Source organism: Vulpes vulpes, chromosome 4, assembly GCF_048418805.1.
Source record: "Vulpes vulpes isolate BD-2025 chromosome 4, VulVul3, whole genome shotgun sequence".
Taxonomy (NCBI): Eukaryota; Metazoa; Chordata; class Mammalia; order Carnivora; family Canidae; genus Vulpes; species Vulpes vulpes.
The window spans coordinates 27,198,551-27,220,280 of NC_132783.1; the positions used below are offsets into that span (position 1 = coordinate 27,198,551).

At 40.4% G+C, this 21,730-nt stretch overlaps 1 protein-coding gene across 4 annotated transcripts in view; it reads left to right on the forward strand.

Moving 5' to 3' along the window:
* Window positions 1-336: 336 nt before the first annotated feature.
* PDE5A (phosphodiesterase 5A) overlaps window positions 337-21,730 on the forward strand; it is a 133,006-nt gene continuing 111,612 nt past the window's right edge. Inside the window, exons 1-2 of one of the 4 annotated variants that reach the window (XM_026013453.2) lie at window positions 337-764; window positions 20,306-20,894. In XM_026013453.2, coding sequence (XP_025869238.2) covers window positions 643-764; window positions 20,306-20,894 — 711 coding nt within the window. In that variant the 5' untranslated portion in view covers window positions 337-642. Of the gene's footprint in view, window positions 765-1,296; window positions 1,333-1,761; window positions 1,998-13,499; window positions 13,587-20,305; window positions 20,895-21,730 lie in introns of those variants that run through there. The other 3 variants (XM_072755353.1, XM_072755352.1, XM_072755351.1) reach the window with 3 other exon arrangements.

Consider the following 21,730-nt stretch of genomic DNA (forward strand, 5'->3'; position numbering starts at 1 on the left):
CACCCGCGGGCTGGCTGGGCTCCGAGGAAGGTGGATCCCGCTCCTTCCAGACCCAAGCCCAGGGCGCTGGGCGGTCGTGGTTCACCCAGGGTGGGGGCAAAGTGCCCAGGGTAGCAGCACTTCTTATTTTTGGTGGAAACTGCCCCTCGCTCTGGCTTTCAGGACCTGGGGGTGTGCGCACTCATCGCGACTGTCCCTCTCTTAAGTGAGGCACTCCGCGCCCCCCCCCCGCCCCCCGGTCACCTCTGCGCGCCCCCCTGCAGCCCGCGCAGCGCACCCCAGCGGCGGCGTGGCCTCCAGCCGCGGTGGCCACTGAGCTTCCGGCGAGCTCGCCAGTTGTCTCCGTCGCCGCCTGGGAATCTGGGGCCCCGAGCGACTCCGAGCCCCGTCTCCGTCGGACCCAGGGAGGACGCGCGGCCGCTGTGCCTGCCCCACCCGCCACACCTGGGAGCGGTGAGGCTGGGGAGAGGCGGGGCGCGGCCAGCGGCTGGCCTGGGGCGGAGCAGCGCCGCCGACAGCCCCGGGGCCTGGAGCGAAGCGGAGGGGGAGGGTCTCGGGGCAGAGCTCTCCTCCTCTGGGGGAGGGACCCCAGCCGGGGTGCACAGCAGCGGGAGCCAGCTGCCGAGTCGCCGCCCGTGGGTCATGGAGAGGGCCAGCCCCGGCGCCGGGGGGGCGCAGCTGCAGCGGGATCAGGACTCCGTGGAAGCGTGGCTGGACGATCACCGGGACTTCACCTTCTCTTACTTTGTTAGGAAAGCCACCAGGTAAGGAGGGGACCCCCGGAGGACGCGCCGGGCGCTGAGTGACCTGGGGGCTCAGCTCGCCCCCTTCCTGAACCTCCCCCCTTCCTTCACCCTTAAACGAGCTCTGTTCCCAGGCCCTTTGCTTTCCAAGGAGGGCTTGGGTCCCGCTGGGGCATAGAGATCTCGACTCCGCGGCCGGTACAGTCCAGATGCCCAAGCGTGGGGTTCGATCCAACTTGCTCACAAAGTTAGATGCAACAGTGCGCAGGCCGGACCCCCTCCCTCGCCCCGACCCCCACCCCCCGCTGCCCTGGCGATCCCCAAGGGCAAGATTGTTCACAGACACCCGCCTTCAGAGGCCTTCCCCGGGCCCCCCCCAGCCTCCGGGGCCCCCTAAATCTTAGCGACCCCCAAACCGTGTTGGAGCCCTTCCCTGCAGCTCCTCCGGGAGCACCATTTCCAGCTGGGTCGCAGCGGCTCCGCTCCGCCCCCGGCCCCCCTCGCCCGGCCCTCGGCGGGGCGGGGAAGCAGGGGGTGGGGTGAGAGCGCGAGGAGCCCTAAGGCAGCACCATGCCGGAGTCCTCCCGGAGTGAGTGCGGTCGCCTCTCGCCCCCCCGCAGTCCCTCCCGGGCTCCGCGCTTCCTTCCACTCTGTCCGGCTGCGCCCAGGGCTCCGCGGCGTGCACGGAGGCGCTGGGGAGGGCGACGGAGGCGGCGGCGGCCAGCGGGGGGCTGGCGGGTCCCGCGCGGCCCGGCTGAGCCCGGAGGCCGGCTCCTCCCGGTCGCGAGCCCAGCGCCGGGGCGGCGGCGGCGGAGGGCGGGGAGGAGGCCCCCGGGGAGCGCCGCGCGCGCGTGGGAAACGCTCGCCACTGCGCCCGGAGGGATTGGGGCTGGGGCGGCGGCGGGCGGCGGCGTCCCCGCAGCCCGAGGAGCAGCCGGGCGGGCTCCGGGGCGCACCGGCTGCAGGCGGCGGCCGTCGGGGGCCGACGCGCGCCAGGCGGGGCTGGTGGGGCGGCCCCGGGATCCCCCCACCGCCGCGCGGGCTCGGCTGTGCCGGGCGCTCCCCGCCAGGGGGCGGCGCAGGGCGGGGCGGCGCGGGCGCGGGGTCGGTGAGCCAGCGAGCAGGCTTCAGGGGCCGCCTCACCTGGGCTCCTCATCGCCCCGGGCGCCCCGGAGCCCAGGGCCTGCGGAGGCCGCGGGGGCTGCGCCTCCAAAGTCCTGTGTTCGCTATGTTGCCCTTTGGAGACCAAACAAGGTAGTTCGCTGAGCATCCCCCCTTCCCACTTCCATTGGGGGCGCGGGGCTGGGTGCGGGGTGGGGGCGTCGGGGCCACGGGGGGTGGGGGTGCTTCCCTGGAAACGGACTGTCTGATGGGCTTCTCCGCCTTTATTCTCTTCCGGTGTAGTAGTACTTCGGGATCTTAGAAGCGGCTCTTTTTTGTTTGTTTGCTTTTTAACAAAAGGCTGTTTCTCCTAAAGAGTTGATGTGGATGTCATCACTGTCGGGCTTTGGGGACAGAGCCGTTGACTTAGGGCAAATCTGATCTCCAGGGCTTCGTTGCTCCGCCCTCCTTGCAAAGTCTCCTTGCCCGCCTTGGCAGTCTTCCTTCAAAAGTCCTGAACCTGGAGCCACCTGAGGATAAACCCCCCAGAGAGAGTGATGTGTGTTCGAAGGACGCTGTTCTGCGCGTTCGGGCCTGGGCGCTCAGGCACCGGGATCCGGGATTCTTGCCTGCTGCGGGCCGCGGGTCCCGGGGCTCACCTGCCACTCGGAGGCCATCTGTCCCCAGTTCCTTTTCCCCCTGGCCCACTTCCCCCTCTTTGCCTCATTGAATGGGGAGTAGGCAGGAGAACTGGGCTGATTGTTTTTTTTTTTTTCAGTGTGTCAGGGTGTTCTTTGGAGGTGTTCTGTAGGCAGGTTATTAATAGTTGAAAGAAAAAACTGAGGGGTCTTACATAAATCAGCATAAATGTCCTCTTCTTACCCCCCCCCCCCTTAAGGTAGGCACTTAGGATAGCTTGGTGGTCGGTGTTAATAGTACGTACGAATGCTTCTCCCAGAGCCTGCCAAAACTTTGCTAGTAACTTTTCATTGGCAAACAAATGGAAAGAGTTAAATTTACTTTGTTTTCCGCATTACTTTTTCTCCCAAGTAGCATAGAATTAAAATCCTAATTTCTCAGAGTTGCGCTGCTCAGTGTAAAATTTAGATCATCTGAAACTCTATATAAAGACTTTTTTTTTAGCGATGGTTATTATATTATAGTTGTTGACAATACACTGACTACCTTCTTTGAAACGTATGTGTGTATTATATATCTATCTGTAAGATTTCATGTTGAGTAAAAGTCAGAAAATGAAAGTGTAAAATATTTAAAGAGGAGTACAAGCCATTAATTTTAAGAGTTATAAAGTGCTGAAAGTTGTCAGTTTAAAGAATATAATCTGAGAGCTTGTGTGTAGTCAGGGGTTCTGGTTCGGGCTTATATTTGGTGGCATTAACTGGAGATTTAAGAGAGATTAGACAGTAGTTGATTCTAAAAATTCCAAATTTCTAAACCCAGTGTGATTCATATGGTTGTGGTAAAAACTTGCAGACATTTTGACTTTAGAGCTAGGATTTTTTTTTTTTTTTAACTAGAGGCTCACATTACTTTGCTTTTTTCCCTTTTGTTACACTCTAAGTGTAAAATGAGTCTGTGATTCAGGACCCCATGAAACAGATCGTTCTGTAGAAACATTTAACATGTTTTAAAATTTAAAATAAATTTGGATTCACTTAGATTGGGCATCTGTGCCTGTGAACAGGCATGTTGATGGAATATTTCTACCTTATTTGATTTAATTGTTGTCATTTGACATTCATGCGTGCTTTTTTGTCCTATCCCCAGACTGAATGATCTGTCCTCAGAAGTAGTCCCTGAACAGGATGAAGGTTTCTGGCATTCCTAAATTTTCATTTAAATACCTGTGAAAATTGGTTGACCTTGAAAGGAGTTCTGCTGCTATATTACATTGTTTGTTATAACTTATCTTCAAACACAGGGCTAAGCAGCTGGTTAAAGGCTACAAGCTTGGGGCATAGATGCTTTTTAGGAATCGCAGCCTCTTTATGTGAATCTGAGTGTCAATTGAAGAATTCATAACATAATTTATAGGCAGAAAAATTATTTTGAGACTTGTAAACTACAACGTATGGAAAATCCCACCCTCACTATTCTACCCGCCTGAAATATTATGTTAATTAAGGGCTCTAATCTTCCTGCATTTGCAAATGAAGGCTTCAGGTGCCAGTGCCACTTTAACAGCTGTTCTTGACATATTAAAATAATGTTACTTTTCATTATTTACTAATCTTTTCTGCCACAGAGGGTGATGTTTTAGATCATTTTAGGAGTATCGTGATTGACTTTTTATTGCTTTGTTTTGTACTAGGCAAAAGCTTGAGAATATTTGGCATTTAATGGAAATAGGAGTTACTAAGTGAGGACAAGTTTTTATGACCGCTTGGATCAAAGTCCAGAAACAGAAGTTTTACACTTCCATGTAGCTTTCAGCGATAGAGTTTTTATTTGACACTGCAAAACTGTGCTGAATTAGTTGGCATTCCCAGTCCTGTGTTTGGGATTTTTTTCGCTTCTTTTCTTTTCTTCTTTCTTTGTTTCTGTCATATTTTTTTCTCATCTCTAAAAGCTGTAATATTCTTATTTGCAAGACAGTTCTATTAAAATCAGATGATAGATATCAAATAAATATGCCATCCACTTAAAAAAAATACTGTTTCTGTGATTATATAGGAATATAATTCCAATTTTCAGATAAATGATTTGTTAGGCATATTTTATTAAGTTGTCCCTAGTGTTGAAGATAATAAAACTGTGTGGTTATTGACTCAGTCTGACTTCGGTCTTATTTATAATAATTTTATGGTGGTAATTCTGATGCAGTAATGACCTTTTCTTTTTGTATGGTTTATAAACAGCGTTCATATAGCCAGCCTTAAGCTGCTCTTTAGTACTCACCTCAAGATGTGCAGTTTTTAGCGTTTTGAATATGTTGTGCAACAAAATTTTCTTTTTAGTAATTCCACCTAAATATTTAAAATATCTGAAACTGGCTTTTAAGTTTTAAAGGTAGAGTTTGTACCTTCATCCTTATCTGAATACAGAGAAGGTTTCCTAAGGTTTGAAACACAAATTAACTTAGGACTTTGCTTGAACTTCCTACTGCATTTTAAGAATGCTCAAGAAAGATTTCTTATGTAATTGAAAAGGCTACACAGAACTGTTTGGTGTTTATTAGTTTATCCCCCAAACATTTTTCAACCTAATATTTTATTAAACCTGTAACTGTTATGTCGAATTAGATGTGTTCTTTGTTCTCAGAGCTGATTGTAGGATGACAGCCTCTTCCTAGGAGGAAAGTCTTCCATAAGGACCACAGGGCAATTAAATAAATCACTGAGTTGATTGATCGTGGAGGGTTCAAAACGACTAATTTCTGAATTTAGGATGCAGTCTAGTTACTGACTTTGCAGGACTTCCTATGAAATTAGTTTAGCTGGACAGATGCGGATTCAGTTGACCAGTGTTTACAGCTGATTGATGTGGTGGTGGTGATATCTGTTTTATCAGGTTCTGAGTAAAAAGCGCCTGTGAGCTACATACCTAGGAATAAAAATTGAAGGAAGGCTTTCCAATATAGGAGTCATTCATTTGGTATTTAGCTCTGTAATCTTATTTATTGACTTGGTATTCCCACTTAATTTGAATTATTATTATTTTTTTTACGATGTAAGTGCTTTATTCATTTTCTCTAACTGGTAGAAATTTACACTTACTGCCAAGCAAATGTTTAAGGCAGGTAAAGCCAAGTGAGTGTTGAGTTCTTAAGAGTCATTTTGCTAAGTATTCTAAAAACCTTTTAAGAAGCTCTTAAGGATATCTATTTATTTCTCTGGTTTGTAGTTTGTACTGAACATGCTTTTTAAAGTGTTATGTGCCATTGGTAGCTTCTGTTTTCCTCGAGACTTTTCCTCTGATTCTGAATTGTAAAGTCAACCTTTTGCAAATTACGTTTTCTGAATAATTTTATTAAATCTAAACTTGGGAGAGAAAAGATCCTCTTCTAGTATCATATCTCTAGTGATAACTACAAAAAATAGCCATCCTTATTTCTGCTCTCTGTACATACACCGAGGTATAAGAAAAGATCCTGATCTTTTAATCTGATGAAATAGTTAAAACATACACACACACACACACACACACACACACACACACACACAGAATTTTTGCACTTTAGAGTTAGAGAGGATCATGTAATCCGGTGTTTCTCAGACTTAAGTAGTGTTCCCCTGCTAAAGACAGTCTTATTCATCTCTAATATATTAGTTAGAAAGTATTTGGTCATAAGGAACATAAACTCTACTTGGATGCATATAAAATTGACTTACATAATTAAGTGCCTGGAGATTGGTTTGGTTATGAAATTGAGTTGATCAAATATTGTCAAGATTCTGTTTGTCTGTATGTCTGTTTAATCTGTTTGTCCTTCCTTCAGTCCATCCATTCATCTCTTCTTCTTTCTTTCTTTCCTTCCATCCATCTACCCTTCCATTTTTTGGCCTTATGCTGTGTTGGCTTTATTCTGTATGTTTTCTTCATAGGCTAGAAGCTTTTTCGGTGCAATATTCTGTGGGTTTTAAAATTCTGATACTAGAGAAAAACCTTGTTATTTGTGTCAGTCCTCTCAAAATTACTCTTGCCCTGCTTGGTCATGTGCCTGCTCTGAACCAATCACTGTGTCCAGAAGAATAGGTTTATCCAAGGGGTGGGTAACCCACAATGTGAAATGCCTTTGGGGGAGAGGGAATTTCCTAAAAGAAAGCGATGTAGACACACCAAGAAGTTCCAGATACCTACCATCTAGTGCCGGGCTTCCTTTTATTTAATGTTAGTTAAATGTGGAATTCTTAAGAGCTGGTATAATGCTGCCATAATTACAGCATTTTTCCAATTGTAATACCAAAATAAATTTATGAGTTAATTATGAACTAAAATGGTACAACTCCAGCCAGATACAAGTTGACGGCATTTATTAAATCACCTTTTTAGAGTGAATATGGCCCTGACTGCCCAGTAAAGGGTCTGGTGAGGTCAGCTCACCTTTGCTACAGTTGCCTTAATGATGATTGACTTCTTCCCCTGGGTCTGCTCAGTCAGGAAGCTTTTATTCCAATAGCACAGCATACCAACTTTGGGTTTTCCTTGGTCTGAAAGCATATTTGCATATCAAATTGGTCTCTTTTTACATTTTCTCTTTGTCCTGGAACCACTAAGCTGCAGTGTGATTGTGAACACAAATATATACCTGACTGCTAAAATTGCAGGACAGTGCTTGATTCCAAGGTGGTCATCCCAGTATTTTAAAGTATACTTCTTTCACCTTCTTCTTCTTCTTCTTCTTCTTCTTTCTTCTTTCTTCTTTCTTCTTTCTTCTTCTACTTCTCTTTTTTTATTTTAATTATCATCAGTGTGAAAACACAAAATTTAAGACATTTTCATAGAAAAATTACAGATCTCCAAAACACACTTGTTTGGGGTCCCTCCAATTGGAAAGTGCCAGTCCAGCACAGTCCTTCCCATATCTCAGCTGCAAAACAAATCAGTTTACATATTTACAGCATAGACGTCAGTGACTATGTTTTCTTTCAGAGATAAGTAGGTTTTCCTTTAAGGAATATTTTTCACACGTGATTGTGAGTGCATGGAAATTTACAGAACACATCTCTTTCAACTCTCAGTCAAATGTGAATGTAAAACCATATGAAGCAGTTCTGCATTTTATTTGTATTGGGTCCCAGTTAGCTTCTCAGATGTTTTCATAGCTGGAGAAAACTTGGAAATACTAAATAACTTTAGGCAGAGCGTTCATGTCCTTTCCATGCCAGATCCAAGAGAACTAATCACTAACATTGGAGTAGAGGTTATTTGAGGATATCACTTGGGGGTGCTCCAAATCTCCCCAGCTTCATTTAATAGCCTATTATAGTGTAGTCATCTTTTCTTTATCTAAAGCAGTACTCCTCAAAGGGGATGCTGTGGGGGTACCTAGGTGGTCCAGTTGGTTAAGTGTCCAGCTCTTAATTTTGGCTCTGGTCATGACCTCAGGGTTGTGAGATCAAGCCCCACCTTGGACTCCATCCTGGGCATGGACCCTGCTTAAGATTCTCTCTCTCTGTCTCCCTTTATTCCCTCCCCAGCTTCTCTCTCTCTCCCCCTCTCAAAAAGAAAAGGTGAGGGATGCTATTGGCATTCGATGTTGGCTTTTTTATGTTGTTGTGAGAGACTGTACAACACATTGCAGGATATTTAACATCCCAAGGCCCCAGGCACTAATTGCCAGAGCACCCCCATCATACTGGCCCACGTTTCCAAATGCCCCCAAGGGCATACATTAGGTACATCTTGGTTAGAAGCCACTGTTCCGAAATCTTTCATATTGATTTCTACTGATTAATACTGTGTAAGGGCCCCAGATAGGACAAATCTTAGCTTCAAACCCTGGAGCTATCTCTTTCAAAGGGTATGATCTTAGGTGCTTCATTTGCCTTCTCTGTAAAATGGGGATAGCATTTACTTTGTAGGGTTCTTAAGAAATTTAAAGGAAATAACACATTTTCTTCTCTCTCTTAGAGTGAATTTCAGTAGTTTACTCTTTTATCTTGAGAATCATCAGCACCTTAAATATAATCACAGACTGATAGTTATTCCTTTATTCTGGTAAGTGGGAATTAGAACAAATGAATGGTGATTTTATAGATTTTAAGAGTCCTTATTTTTTACATGAATATTAATAATGATTTGAACAGAACCATTTGTGGATTCCGTGAGGTACTGGAAAAGGAAGTGGAATGGGAGCCCAGACCTCCCAGTGTTGTCCCCAACTTTGGGATTGGCCCAAATTAATAACCCTCCGCTTTATTTTTTTATTTTTTTATTTTTTTTTTAACCCTCCGCTTTAAAGTGAGAGGGGGTAGAGAATCAAAGCAGAGACATTCATTAGTGAGCTTAAAAATCTCTTTCAGCTCTAAGCATTCTTCTTTTTTTAAGTTTATTTGAGAGAGAGAGAGAGAGAGAGAGAGAGTGCATGCAAACAAAAACATAAAAGCAGGGGGAACTGCAGATGGAGGAGGTAGACGCTCACTCTCCCCTGAGCAGGGAGCCCGATGCCCATAGTTCCTTGCCCTATCCCAGGACCCTGAGATCATGACTTGAGCCAGAGGCAGATGCTTAACCAACTGAGCCACCCAGGTGCCCCAGCTCTAAGCATTCTTGATTCTCACAAGGAGAGCAGAGTGTCAGATTCTCAGATTCAATAGTTTTCTTCTTTAACTACTTTCCAAATATATGAGTAGTAATGCAGGTCAAATTATTCAAACAGTGTAACTCAAACTATAAAATTAGGATCTAAGAGCAGGAAAAATATCTAATGTTATATTTATTTTATGTGAATTATTTTTGTGTTTTTCCTACAGATCATCTTAGCAGATTTCCGTATAGGTTTTTAACCATCCTTTCCAGACAGGAAATTAGTCTACTTTTTGTAATTCTGGTTTTAAAGTGATTAATTCACATGACTTATGGAAAAAAAGCACTAGAGAGAAAGAACAAGGAATGACACTTTAATAGTAATCTTAAAACTTGGGAATATGTTGTGTTTTGTGGATTACTCAGGTCCTGCAACTTTTTACTCTACTTGTCTGAAGCATCCCGTGAATATCCCCAAATATTACTGCTCGAAAACCTGGTGCATAGCCCTCCTGGAGGCCCAAGCTTCAGCATACTTAGAGAATTTCCTCAGTTGAGCCCCTGGGGTAAGAGCTAAAACAGACCAACTTTAGTTTCCAAATCTGTATCAGAGTGTTAAAGTATGATGTTGTCTAGTACTAAAAACCATTCTGCAATTTAGAATTATGATTATTGTGAAATAATGCAGTCATTTTCATTATAGATAGTTATGTATTTTCTCACATTTGTTGTGAGTTTTATCTTTGATATTTTGAAAAAAAAAAGTCCCCCCAAATCTATAACTTATTTTGGCAAAAATATTAATTTTTAGGTAGTAATGGAAAAACAAGATATGTTCTTACATTTATTTTTCTCAACTAAATATTCAGCTCTTTATTTTTATATATTATTCAGAAAATTACATCATATATAGTGTAGTTATTAGTCTAGGGAGTCTTAATGATTTTTCAGTTCTAATTTGAGAGAATACAAGCATTGAAAGGACCATTTTTTTCCTCTAAGTGTTTCTGTAGAGATATTAGTGCTTTTAAACCAGGAGCTTAAGCAGCAGCAGTGGCCAACATCTAGTTGTTCTGTACAAGCCTCTTGAATAATTTTTATTTTTACAAGAAATCACTTTTGAAGGTATACTCCATTTAATAATGTTTGATTAACTGAAAAATAATAACTATCATGTATTAAAGACTGTATTAGGCATAGACTTTGTCTCAGACTCTATGCTGTCACTTTATATGCATTATTTCCTTTAATTTTTAAAATTTATTTATTTATTTATTTTAGAGATTGAGAGAGAGAGAGTCCAGGAGCATGGGGAGGGAGCAGAGGGAGAGGGAAAGAAAATTCTCCAGCAGACTCCCCCCTGAGCTTAGAGCCTGACTGGAGGCTCCATCCCTGAGCTGAAATCAAGAGTCAGCTGCTTAACAGACAGAGCCACCTGGGTACCTCTCCTTTTATTTTCTTAAGAATCCTAGGAGGGTTTATGTCATTATCTACATTCATTATATGGAGATTCCAGTCTTGGAATCTAATGTCCCTAAGGTTCCACTCTTGGAAAGAAGTAGCTCTGGGGTTGAAGCTTAAGTCTGCCCCACCTAGGGTCCTTATCCACCAAGATCTACCTAAATTTAGTGTCAGTGTTAAAGGAAGCAAAGCAAAAGCTCATAGATTTAATATTACGTGGACTCTTAACTCAGGAAGAGAGGCAGGTTTCTCCTAGGGCCATTTATGTGCATGCACGTTAATAAATGATGTGCCTAGAGACTTTGCCCAAGTGGGTTTAATTTCCGTATATAATTTTAGAGTATAAAAAGTGGAAACTCTCAAATGACATTTTAAAATAGAATGGCTGAGTATTTAGGTACTAGGCCATCACAATTATATTTTTAGTATTAGAACACAAATACCTAAAGTACAGTATATTTTCAAAGAATTTTTATCCTTTGATAACATTGTTTTAGACAAGAGTACAAAACACATTAAACCAGTTGCTCTACAATTAGGTTTCATCTAATGGTATTTTTAACTTATGAGAGTTACCGTGTTTATATCACAGTTTTACTTTGCCTTGTAAATTTTTCTTCTTTTTTCCTTAGTTTCCTAGATGCCAAGAAATATTCTATAAAACCTAGACAAAGCATTTTAATCATTTTCCCCTTTCAAGGTATCTGGAATATTAAATACATATTTTAAAGCATTCCTGTCTTTTCCAAGATTCATTTCATAAGACAAGTGAGCACTTCAGCTTTTGTAGAAAGTAAATTTATTGTTACATGAAGTGCTTATGGACCCAGTCATCTGTGTGTGTGTGTGTGTGTGTGTTGCTGACCATATTTGAAATCCTGTGTAACAGTTTACATCCCTCTGTCCTGTCAGTAAGTTGTGTATTTCCTACTTAATATTTTTAGTTAGAAGGCATTTGGAGGAAACTGTGAGATGTCTAGATTAGTGGAAAATTTCTAGAACACAAACTATAAGTTGTAATTTTCTTTCCTGTAATGTTTCTAATAATCTTGAGTGAAAATGAGGAATTGCAAAAGGTGGAAAAGTTTTGATTCTTAACACAGTATATGCTTTACAGTTACCTTTCATTTTTTTTCAGTGAGGATTACTAATCAACTTATAATGGTTTAGGAAGAAGATGAAGATACAAACTTAAACCTATTTAAATATCCGTCAAAGGGTACAACTAGATTTGAACCATTAAATTAAGTCATTAAGTTAGTTGACTCTATCATTTTAAGAATGATACACTTTTCAGCTACTTAAAAATATAAGTACATAGGGTTCACCCATGTTTATAGGTTTTTTTTTTCATGTTTATAGTTTTAAGGAAATAAACTGTTACAACTATTGTAAAAAGCAATGATAATTCACCTTCTAAGCCTTGCCCTACCCCAAATTTTTTTGATCTTTTTTATCACGAATGAATGAATTTGGTCATCCCTCTGTGACTAAAGATGCAAAATATCCAACTAGAAATATCCAGCTCAGCCTTTTCCTGCAGCAGCTGCTAGAAACCTGGTTTCCTGGCTTTTTGAGTGCATGAACTCATTTAATTTGTAGGGCGGGGCAACCCAGGAGGCTCAGCAGTTTAGCGCCGCCTTCGGCCCAGGGCTTGATCTTGGAGATGAGGGATCCCGTCCTGCCTCTGGCTCCCCGCATGGGGCCTGCTTCTCCCTCTCTCTCTTTCTCTCTCTTCCACTCCTCTCTCTCTTGGTCTCTCATAAATAAATACAAATCTTTTAAAAAATAGGGCGCTCCACCTACTTTGTAACACCATTTTGAAGGGTGCAGTGCTGGTAGTGTTAAAAAGAACTTCAGTGAAATCAAAATATGTTAAATATTAAACATAAACATAGATTTATGACACTGATTTTTATATCAAATTGCCATTGCTTGCGTAGTTTGGGCTGGAAGAGTCTTCCCTAAAGTAGAATATCAAGGTAATAAACTTCTGATTGGATCCACTATTTGAAAAGATTTGAAATTCAAAATTCAGGTCACGTTTATGACAATTCATTGCAAGTTTTTGACACCTGCCATTTGGCTTTATTTCTTATTATCTACTTAATATCAATCCTTGGGGCTCTTTGCTCAGTGTGGGAAAGGATCCCTTTGGGAGCCGGAGCAGCATCTAAGGTATGAACAAGTTTGAAACCACAGATGGTGATCACATCGCGTTACCTGAGAGGAATAACTCCCAACAATGATTTTGGTACCCTTCAGGGTTTCTCTAGTTATTTTAAGACGTATTGTAAAAGTTAAAAACAAACACAAAACTAAATTTAATTTACCCATTTTAAAAAGGTGTGTAATATAACTCATTTATGAGGTAAGAAATTCTTTGTGTCATAAAATAAGGAAGGTACAAGTGACTGGAGGATAATGAGATGCATTTGGGTAAGAAGAGAGGGAATGATTTGAATGGGCTGTTAAACATTAGGATCTTATCATCGACTATAAATTCTTGGCACCAACTTTCACTGCGTTTCCCTTGGCCATGGCTTTATTTCAAGTGTCTAGGGCCTGTTAGCTTTCATTAACAGCCTTGCAAAGTGAAATCAACTCAAAGACTTCAAGAGGGCCGCCCTGCTTTTGATCGCTCCCAGGTTTGCAGGGCACTTAGCAAGGACATGCTTGTGCCCGAAAGTAGAGTCCCTAAGTTATTAGTGCTTGTGACACAGGGTAAAAATACTTTGCAGAACTTGTGTCTTTTTTCCTTCTTTTTGCTCAGATGATTAGGATGCGACTTGTATAGAGTTATGATATGACTCTTATTTTCTGGAGGAGGGGGAACTTCATAGGATCCTATAAAGAATGGCATCCTACAGTGTCTGCCTTGGCCAAGGACTTGGAGTCGTCAGGATGCCTGTAGCCAACCTATTTCCAGATGCTGTTAGCCCACTCGGGCTGTGGGATTGTACACCAGGAACACCTCTTTCCCCTCATCCTTTCTCTGATTCTTAGAACCTCATAAGGAAATGAACAGCCACTGTTCCTTACCCCAGCCCTGCATCTCCGCTGGAATGAGAGGTGAGGGTACAGGTGATCGCAAAATCTTAAATACATAGAGGAGATTTTGAAATGTCTCTGCAAGCATTTTCTAAGTTAACTCTATATCAACCCTGCATGGTGAGTGGAAGAGTAGGGAGGTCCTTCTCCCATTTAAAAAAAGAGGAGGTGAAAAAAATATAAAATAAAAAAGGAGGAGGTGGGGACGCCTGGGTGGCTCTGGTTGAGCATCTGCCTTTGGCTCAGGTCGTGATCCTGGGGTCCTGGGATCGAGTCCCTCATCATACTTATCCCTCTCCCTATGTCTCTACCTCTCTCTCTGTGTCTCTCATGAATAAATAAATAAAATCTTAAAAAAACAAAAGGAGTGGAGGGGCAAAAAGACATTGAGTTGACTGACCTAATGGTCATCTGCTGGCCTGTTGATAAAGTAAGCCTTTATGGGCGGGTCTTTGTGGCCTGTTAATACAGCTGCCCATGTTGACAACCGAAAGACTTAGTTGAGGCTAAATGGCTTAGCCTCACATCTATGTAGTCATATAACTGGAACTAGAATTATCTTCTGATGGCCTGTTTGGTATTCTTGACTTTATATCCTGCTGAAGATAGCACTTTGGCCCTCGTCAAGAGGTCAGAACAGGTGGTTTAACCCTGTTACATGGAAGAGGAAGTTGAAACTCAGAGGAAGAAAATTGTTTGCTACTAGACATACAACTCATTAGTAGCAAATGCTTAGATGAGATTAGAATTTAGGATTCCCCAAAATTTAGCCTCTTGATGCTTTGTAGTCCCAAGAATTTTTAGTGGTTATTCAGTCTCTCTTTTATGAGTCAGTTATAATTTGTTTTTTCCTGTATTAAATATATGGTGTAGTTTTGAGAGTAAAATGAAAGAACTTGGTTTAAAGAGGAATTTTATACTACGAATTATTAATCTATAAGCTTTTGAAAAGTTTGGTTATTATACACAGGATCACAGTGCAGTAGTCCTTTGTGCTCTTTTGATGACAAAATTAGTGTAAGTGATTTGATAGCCTGGAACTCATTAGTATGCTGTATAGAAGCTACCTTTTCTTTGTTGTGTATCTGACAACAATTTCAGTTGGAGAAAAATAATATAGAATGACTGGCATAGTCAGAGGAAATACAGGATACTCAGTTAAATTTGAATTTCAGATACCACTTACACTAAAAAATTATTCATTGTTTATCTGAAATTCAATTTTAACCGGGTGTTCTGTATTTTTATTTGCTAAATCTAGCAACGTGGAGAATGACTCTTCTCTTGAACACATTCATTATACATTTTTTTCAGTGCATTGTTTTAGATTTCTAAAACATGACCTGGTTTCAGAGAAACAGACATGGGATTCAGTCAGAATGTTTTCAGGACACTGTCCTTAAGACTCTTTATTCTCTGAGTCCTTTGAGACCATTTTTACCTCTGTGGTTTAATGTGCCATCATTTTATGATCTGAGTGCAAAAAATTAAGTTAGAGAATGTGTTATTGTAAGTGATCTTATTCTCTCTATACCTTGTATGGTTGAATTTGAGTTTGGCTCTTTTGGATGCAGTTAGAAGTTACAGAGCACCTCCTTTGTGGTAAGCATTGATGTTCTGGAATTGTTTATATTCTTACAGGCTGTAGGACTTGAAAAAGGAGACCTGGATTTGATTCCTGATTTTGCTACCAAATAGAATGTCTTTGGTTCAGCCATTTAATTTAGCTTCATAATTTAGAAAGCAGGGTTGTTAATGCCTGCCTTACCAGGTTTAAATAAAATGGTGTCCCCCTTTTCTTCAGTATCATTCATATTGAGTACTTTTCAAAAATCCCACAATATCAAAGAAGAGAAATGAAAAGAGATCCTATCCTAGGCCACAGAAGTGATTTGGCCAGTCAGAAGTATCATCTAGGTTTCTTGAATCCCATCAGGTACTTTTTATCCTTATATCTGTTCATAGTCATCTTTTCCATCTTTATTCATTTATATGCATTTACATTTACTTCGTGTGATGGCAAAATCCAAAATATAAATTAACTCCTGAACACAACATAAACCTCAATTTTGGAAGAGTGATCACTGAATAGTATGCCTAGAGGTGCTCATTACTATATCTCTGGTCCCCAGCATAGTGCCTAACACATCAGATCTTTACCTTATGAGAATAATTCCTTCTATAAAAAAATAAAGATATTTAAACATAAATGCAATTAAAATGAAAAAAAATGAGTGGAAAGGTTTTGATTGGAACTTTATCATGAAAATGGAACCACGGAATATGAAAGTAATTTAATCTTATCCTAGGTTTAATACAATTTAGATTATAATGAAAATTCCATGCTCACTGTTAGAATAAACAGTTTTGACAAAAATGATTCCATAACCATTAACTTTACTTCTTCATGTTTGACTTTTTTTTTTAAATTTTATTTTTATTTATTCTTGAGAAACACAGAGAAACTGGCAGAGATATAGGGAGAGGGAGAAGCAGCTTCCCTGTGGGGAGCCTAATGCAGGACTTGATCCCAGGACCTTGGGATCATGCCCCAAGCCAAGGGCAGATGCTCAACCACTGAGCCACCCAGGCGTCCCCTTCGTGTTTGACTTTTACAGCAGGATTATAGAGACTTCTGATGTTTTTTTTTTTCTCAAAAAATAATTTTTCAAATTAGTATCTGAAGATTTCATCTGTTTTTTCAAGGACGCTTCTTAATCTTGAGTATAATTATTTAAATAAAATCCTCTTTTCAAGTATCTATTATGTCATTATCTTTGTTGATTCTTTCTTGATTTGTAAGCTGTCTTTAATTGGGCATGGCCCTAAATTGTCAGTGGCTTTGTGTAATATTGTAATGTAATTGCAAACAATCGTAATGTATTGTGATGGTTCTCCAACATTACCTTTGATTTACTTCTAGAAATTCTGTATCCTACATAAGCATTTTAATTTTGATTTGCAGGTTATTTGTATACAGAGATTGAAGCATTTAAAAATTATCAGAAGAGGATAGATTATTTTAAAAGGAAAGGCCCACTTCTTATAGTCACATAGGTCATATACTGGAAAACTTGCAAGGGATGTCTAAGGAGGGAGAGGTGTAAGAAATGATTTGATTTAATTTGTGGGTTGGTTCCTAAGTGAGTGTTCCTAAGTGATAACGTATGTTTTCCTACATAAGCATATAACTACAGGGACTCAGATAATCAATAATGTGGTCATGAGAAATCCCTCCCCTCATGAGTGGTGGTGAATAAAAATTGTTGATTGAATGAGCGAATATACTAGATCCGCTTTCCTGTATAATTTAACACTGAGTTCATCCCTCCAAGAAAATAATTAGAAACAAAACAGTTGTGAGACAAATATAGTAATGAAAACCATATAACAGAATTTTTAAGTCCTGGCTCTATTTAAGACATATAGTAGGCCCTGCAGGTTATATGAGGATAAATTAAACATAGTTAGTTATGAGGCTTACATCCAAGAGGTGATAAATATTCATAGTTAAACCGCAGTGCTGATTTTATGCAACAGATATACCAGCGTTCAGATAATCAAAGACTGCTGTCCCTTTTGTTGTAGTTCATTTAGGAGCCTTATTTATTGATCCATTCACTTCACTCAAAAATTATTTGTTGTAGACACACTATGAGACAGGCATTTTCTCAGCACGGGAACAGGGCAGACCGGCAGCTCTGATGAAATTTACATCTGGTTGGAGACAGACAATAAAACAACAGATCAACTAATAAGAATTTAGGTGCTGTGAAGTGAGACCATCATGTGTCAAAGGCCACTTTAGGCGGCACGATCAGGGAAGACCTGTCTGGGTAGAGATGCAGAAGCTGTGATCAGCCAGATGAAGGTGAGGGGAGAACATTCCAGACTGAGGACAGTTAGAGCTTGGTGTGCTTGAGGAGCACCAGGGAGGCCAGCCTGGGCAAGTGGAACAATGGTAGGGGGTTGAAAGAGTTTGAGTTTTATTCTTTAGTCACTGAGACACCAAGTAGGATAATTATGATGTTAAGATATACTTTGTTTAAAGATTCCTCAGGCTGCTATGGGGATAATGGATTGAAAGGGGGCACGTATAATACAGAGAGACCAGTGAGGAGGCTGTAGCCATAGTGGACTTAGACCAGGATGTAACGTAAGAGATAGAAATGACCAGATTGGGATACAAGCTTTAGGGAGTCACATAGATGGGGCTTGGCTTGGACATGAGATTTGAAGGAAACAAATTTAGAATTATTCCTAGATGTTGATTTGAGTAACTAGGGAGATGATAGTGCTTTTATTAATATAAGGAAAACTGGCAGGCAGTGAGATTGTAGTAAGATAATGAGTATCATTAGGAATTCTGTTTTTGCCATTTTAAGTTGTCTGTTTAGATATCTACGTGGGCTTGTCAAGTAGGTATTTTGATTTAAAAAAAAGTTGATCAGCATTTTCCAAATAAGAAGATAAGAAATCATTTGACTAAATTTTAGGTTGTAGCTGAAATAATTCAAATGCCCATTTTTATATTGATTTAGCAATTTAAGCTACATCTACATATCTTTAAATCACATAAAATATATTAATTTAGATATAGTGCTTTTTTCTATCTACATCTTACAAAACAATTTTATTCAGAAACTTCCTGTACATTTTTTCTTTTCTTTCTTTCTTTCTTTTTTTTTTTTTTTTTTAAGTTTATGAGAGAATGAGAAGCAGAGACACAGGCAGAGGGAGAAGCAGGCTCCCTGCTGGGAAGCCCAATGTGGGACTTGATCTCGGGTCTCCAGACACGTTCTGGGCTGAAGGCGGCGTTAAACCACTGAGCCACCCGGGCTGCCCTCCTATACATTTTTGACAGCTTCACAGGCATTTTTGACATCAGTGTCTTTGGCACCACTACTGCAATTTGGTGGGGGGTATGAAAGTGTTTCTTCTTAAAGGGGTCTTTGAAAGGCTTTTATATCTGTATCCAGCACTTGAAATTGTGTGGTCATCCTGATAATATCTGTGTTATTATTTTTTTTACCCATTCCATTCTAGACTGGTACTATTTCAGAATAATAGATATTTACCAAATAATACATTGTTCTTCAAAATAAAATAAGAGAATATCTCAAAAATGGAAAACTTAGTAAAAATTCAGAAATAAAGCAGCCTCTTCTTTTTTCCCTCTGTATTCTTCTTTTTTCACTTAATAAATTATGGAGATTTAATAAATTATGGAGATTTATTAAGTGAAATAACTATTTTTCAATGTCTGCCTTGTATTCCATTGTATAAATGTGTCATTATGTATTTAACCAGCCTTCCAGTTGTGGTATAGGTAGCTTACTATCTTTGCTATAACAAATAGTGCTACGGAAAATATGCTGGTACTTCTTTTGCCACATGTGTAAAACTTCTGGAACAAAGGATAAATGCATTTAAAAGATGGTTAGATGTTGCCTGTTTACCCTCCATCAAGGTGGTAACAATTTTTACTACTGACAAAAAGATTGAAGAATGCCTATATATAAACACTCTCGAAAATAGTGCATAGTCCAACTTTTTTTGTCCTGGCCTTTTAGTGAAAATAATATGTCCTTATAGAGTGGGGATTGCATTGCTTTTATCATGGGCAGATTCTTTTAAACATTGTTAGTGTTAGCAAGTTTCTGTCTTTTGAAGGTAAATTTGAATTTTGGGAAAAGTCAAATTTTATGCATAAGAGTTACTAAGTTAGCTGTTACTCTAGGGTTTTTTGTGTTTACTTTTTTTTTTTTTTTGGTTTTGGTTTTGGTTTTATGTGTTTGAGAGAAGGGCTTAGTGAAGAAGAAGATCTAACTTTTGGAGAAAACTAATATCCTCTTTTTACCTTATGAATTTTCTTTGAAGTTAGTTTCAAAAGAAGAGCTCCAAAAATGTTTGAAGTAACGCACTATCCATTGATATGAAACATTTTTCCAAATGGAATCATTTGAATTGAACAGTCATTTTGATGTGTATAATTTGATGTTTGTTTGAAAAAAATCACACACCGTGAAGCCTTCAACTCAAATGGATCTCTTTCACATAATTTAAATAATTTAAATTTGCTTGGACTAAATTTTTAAAATTAGCTATTGCTTACTTTTTAATTTTCTTCCTTTATACCAGGAGTAGATGATCTAGAAGAGATCATTTGTACCATTATTGAACAAGCATTATTAGTATACTATTTACAGAATCTATAATCTTTCAATATACCAGATCAAATTGTTTATATTTTCCCTCTTCTAAATCTAATCTGTATATTAGTAATATAGATAAAATTATCTAACATTTAGCATATTAGCTAACCAAATTTGATGAATATTTGTTTTAAATTTTCAAATATTTAACTTCAAAACAAGTTGTGTGTTTTAAACAGTGAGTTAATTTTTATATTTATGTTTTCTTAAGACTGTGGTCAAATTTAGTGTCTTTTATGCAAACTGCTTTTCAAAGAAGCAGACTTGATGCTTTATGCATTGTAAATCAGATATCTGAAAATCTGTTTATAGGTATCAGACTTTATTATAATGTTAATTGAAGCAATTGTTCTTTACAGTTTTCCAAAATATAATTGTCTGAAATAAACCATCTTGCTTTTAATTTCTGTGAAAAATTGAATTATTGTCTAAGCAGTTTGCTGTGAGAGAATTGTTAGCAGCTTTCAGAGAGAGATAGCACCTTTCTTTCTTAAATATTTAGTATGTCTGCATTCTGTTCTGCAGAGAAATGGTCAATGCCTGGTTCGCTGAGAGAGTCCACACCATCCCTGTGTGTAAAGAAGGCATCAGAGGCCACGCAGAATCTTGCTCTTGCCCCTCGCAGCAGAGTCCCCGTGCAGACAGCAGTGTGCCTGGCACACCAACCAGGAAAATCTCTGCCTCTGAATTTGACCGGCCTCTTAGACCCATTGTCGTCAAAGATTCTGAGGGTACTGTGAGCTTCCTCGCTGACTCAGAAAAGAAGGAACAGATGCCGCTAACCCCCCCAAGGTTTGATAATGATGAAGGGGACCAGTGCTCCAGACTCTTGGAATTAGTGAAAGATATTTCTAGTCATTTGGATGTCACAGCCTTATGTCATAAAATTTTCTTGCATATTCATGGACTTATCTCCGCTGATCGCTATTCCCTGTTTCTTGTCTGTGAGGACAGCTCCAATGACAAGTTTCTTATCAGCCGCCTGTTTGATGTTGCAGAAGGTTCAACACTGGAAGAAGCTTCAAATAACTGTATCCGCTTAGAATGGAACAAAGGCATTGTGGGACATGTGGCAGCACTTGGTGAGCCCTTGAACATCAAAGATGCTTATGAGGTAAATAGGGGATCACTGAGACGGGTGAGTGAGGTGAGGAGAGAAACGGGGTGGAACGTTGGACACTTGATGTGAATCGTGGGCGATGTTTCAAACTGAGATGTAATAGGATCACTGAAAGGTAGTAATTTGCATACTTAGTTAAAACTGGCATGTATGGGAAGAACTTTTTTTGTTTTTTTGTTTTGTTTTGGGGGGAAGAACTTTTCCATCTTTTATTTATTCATTAAGAAATTTTATTTTGTTTTATTTACTTATTTATTTAGGAGAGAGAGAGAACAGGAAGAAGGAGAAGGAAGGGGCAAGAATCTCAAGCCGATTCTGTGCTGAGCACGGAGCCCCACTCAGGGCTCGATCCCATGACCTTGACATCATTACCTGAGCCCAGACCAAGAGTCTGACCCTTAACTGAGCAACCCAGGCACCCCGAACTTTCCCCGCTTTTAAATGCCAGAGTTTCTTTACTGGTGGTTGAGTCAAGGATATGGGCCATAGAGAAATCTTGTCCTTTTTTTAATTTTTTAAAAGATTTTATTCATTTATTCATGAGAGACACAGAGAGAGGCAGAGACAAAGGCAGAGGGAGGGGCAGTCTCCTCATGGGAAGCCCGATGTGGGACTTGATCCTGATACTCTGGAGTCACTCCCTGAGCCGAAGGTAGATGCCCAACTGCTGAGCCACCCCGGTGTCCCTGTCTTGTTTTTCTCCTTATGATAATTTAACATAGTTCATCTCATAGTTGTATTCTCTTCTTTTTTTTCCTCCCGAGTATACATATCCTTATCTATGTTATATCCGCATGAAATTCTAGGGATATTAGTGAGATTCTAAAACA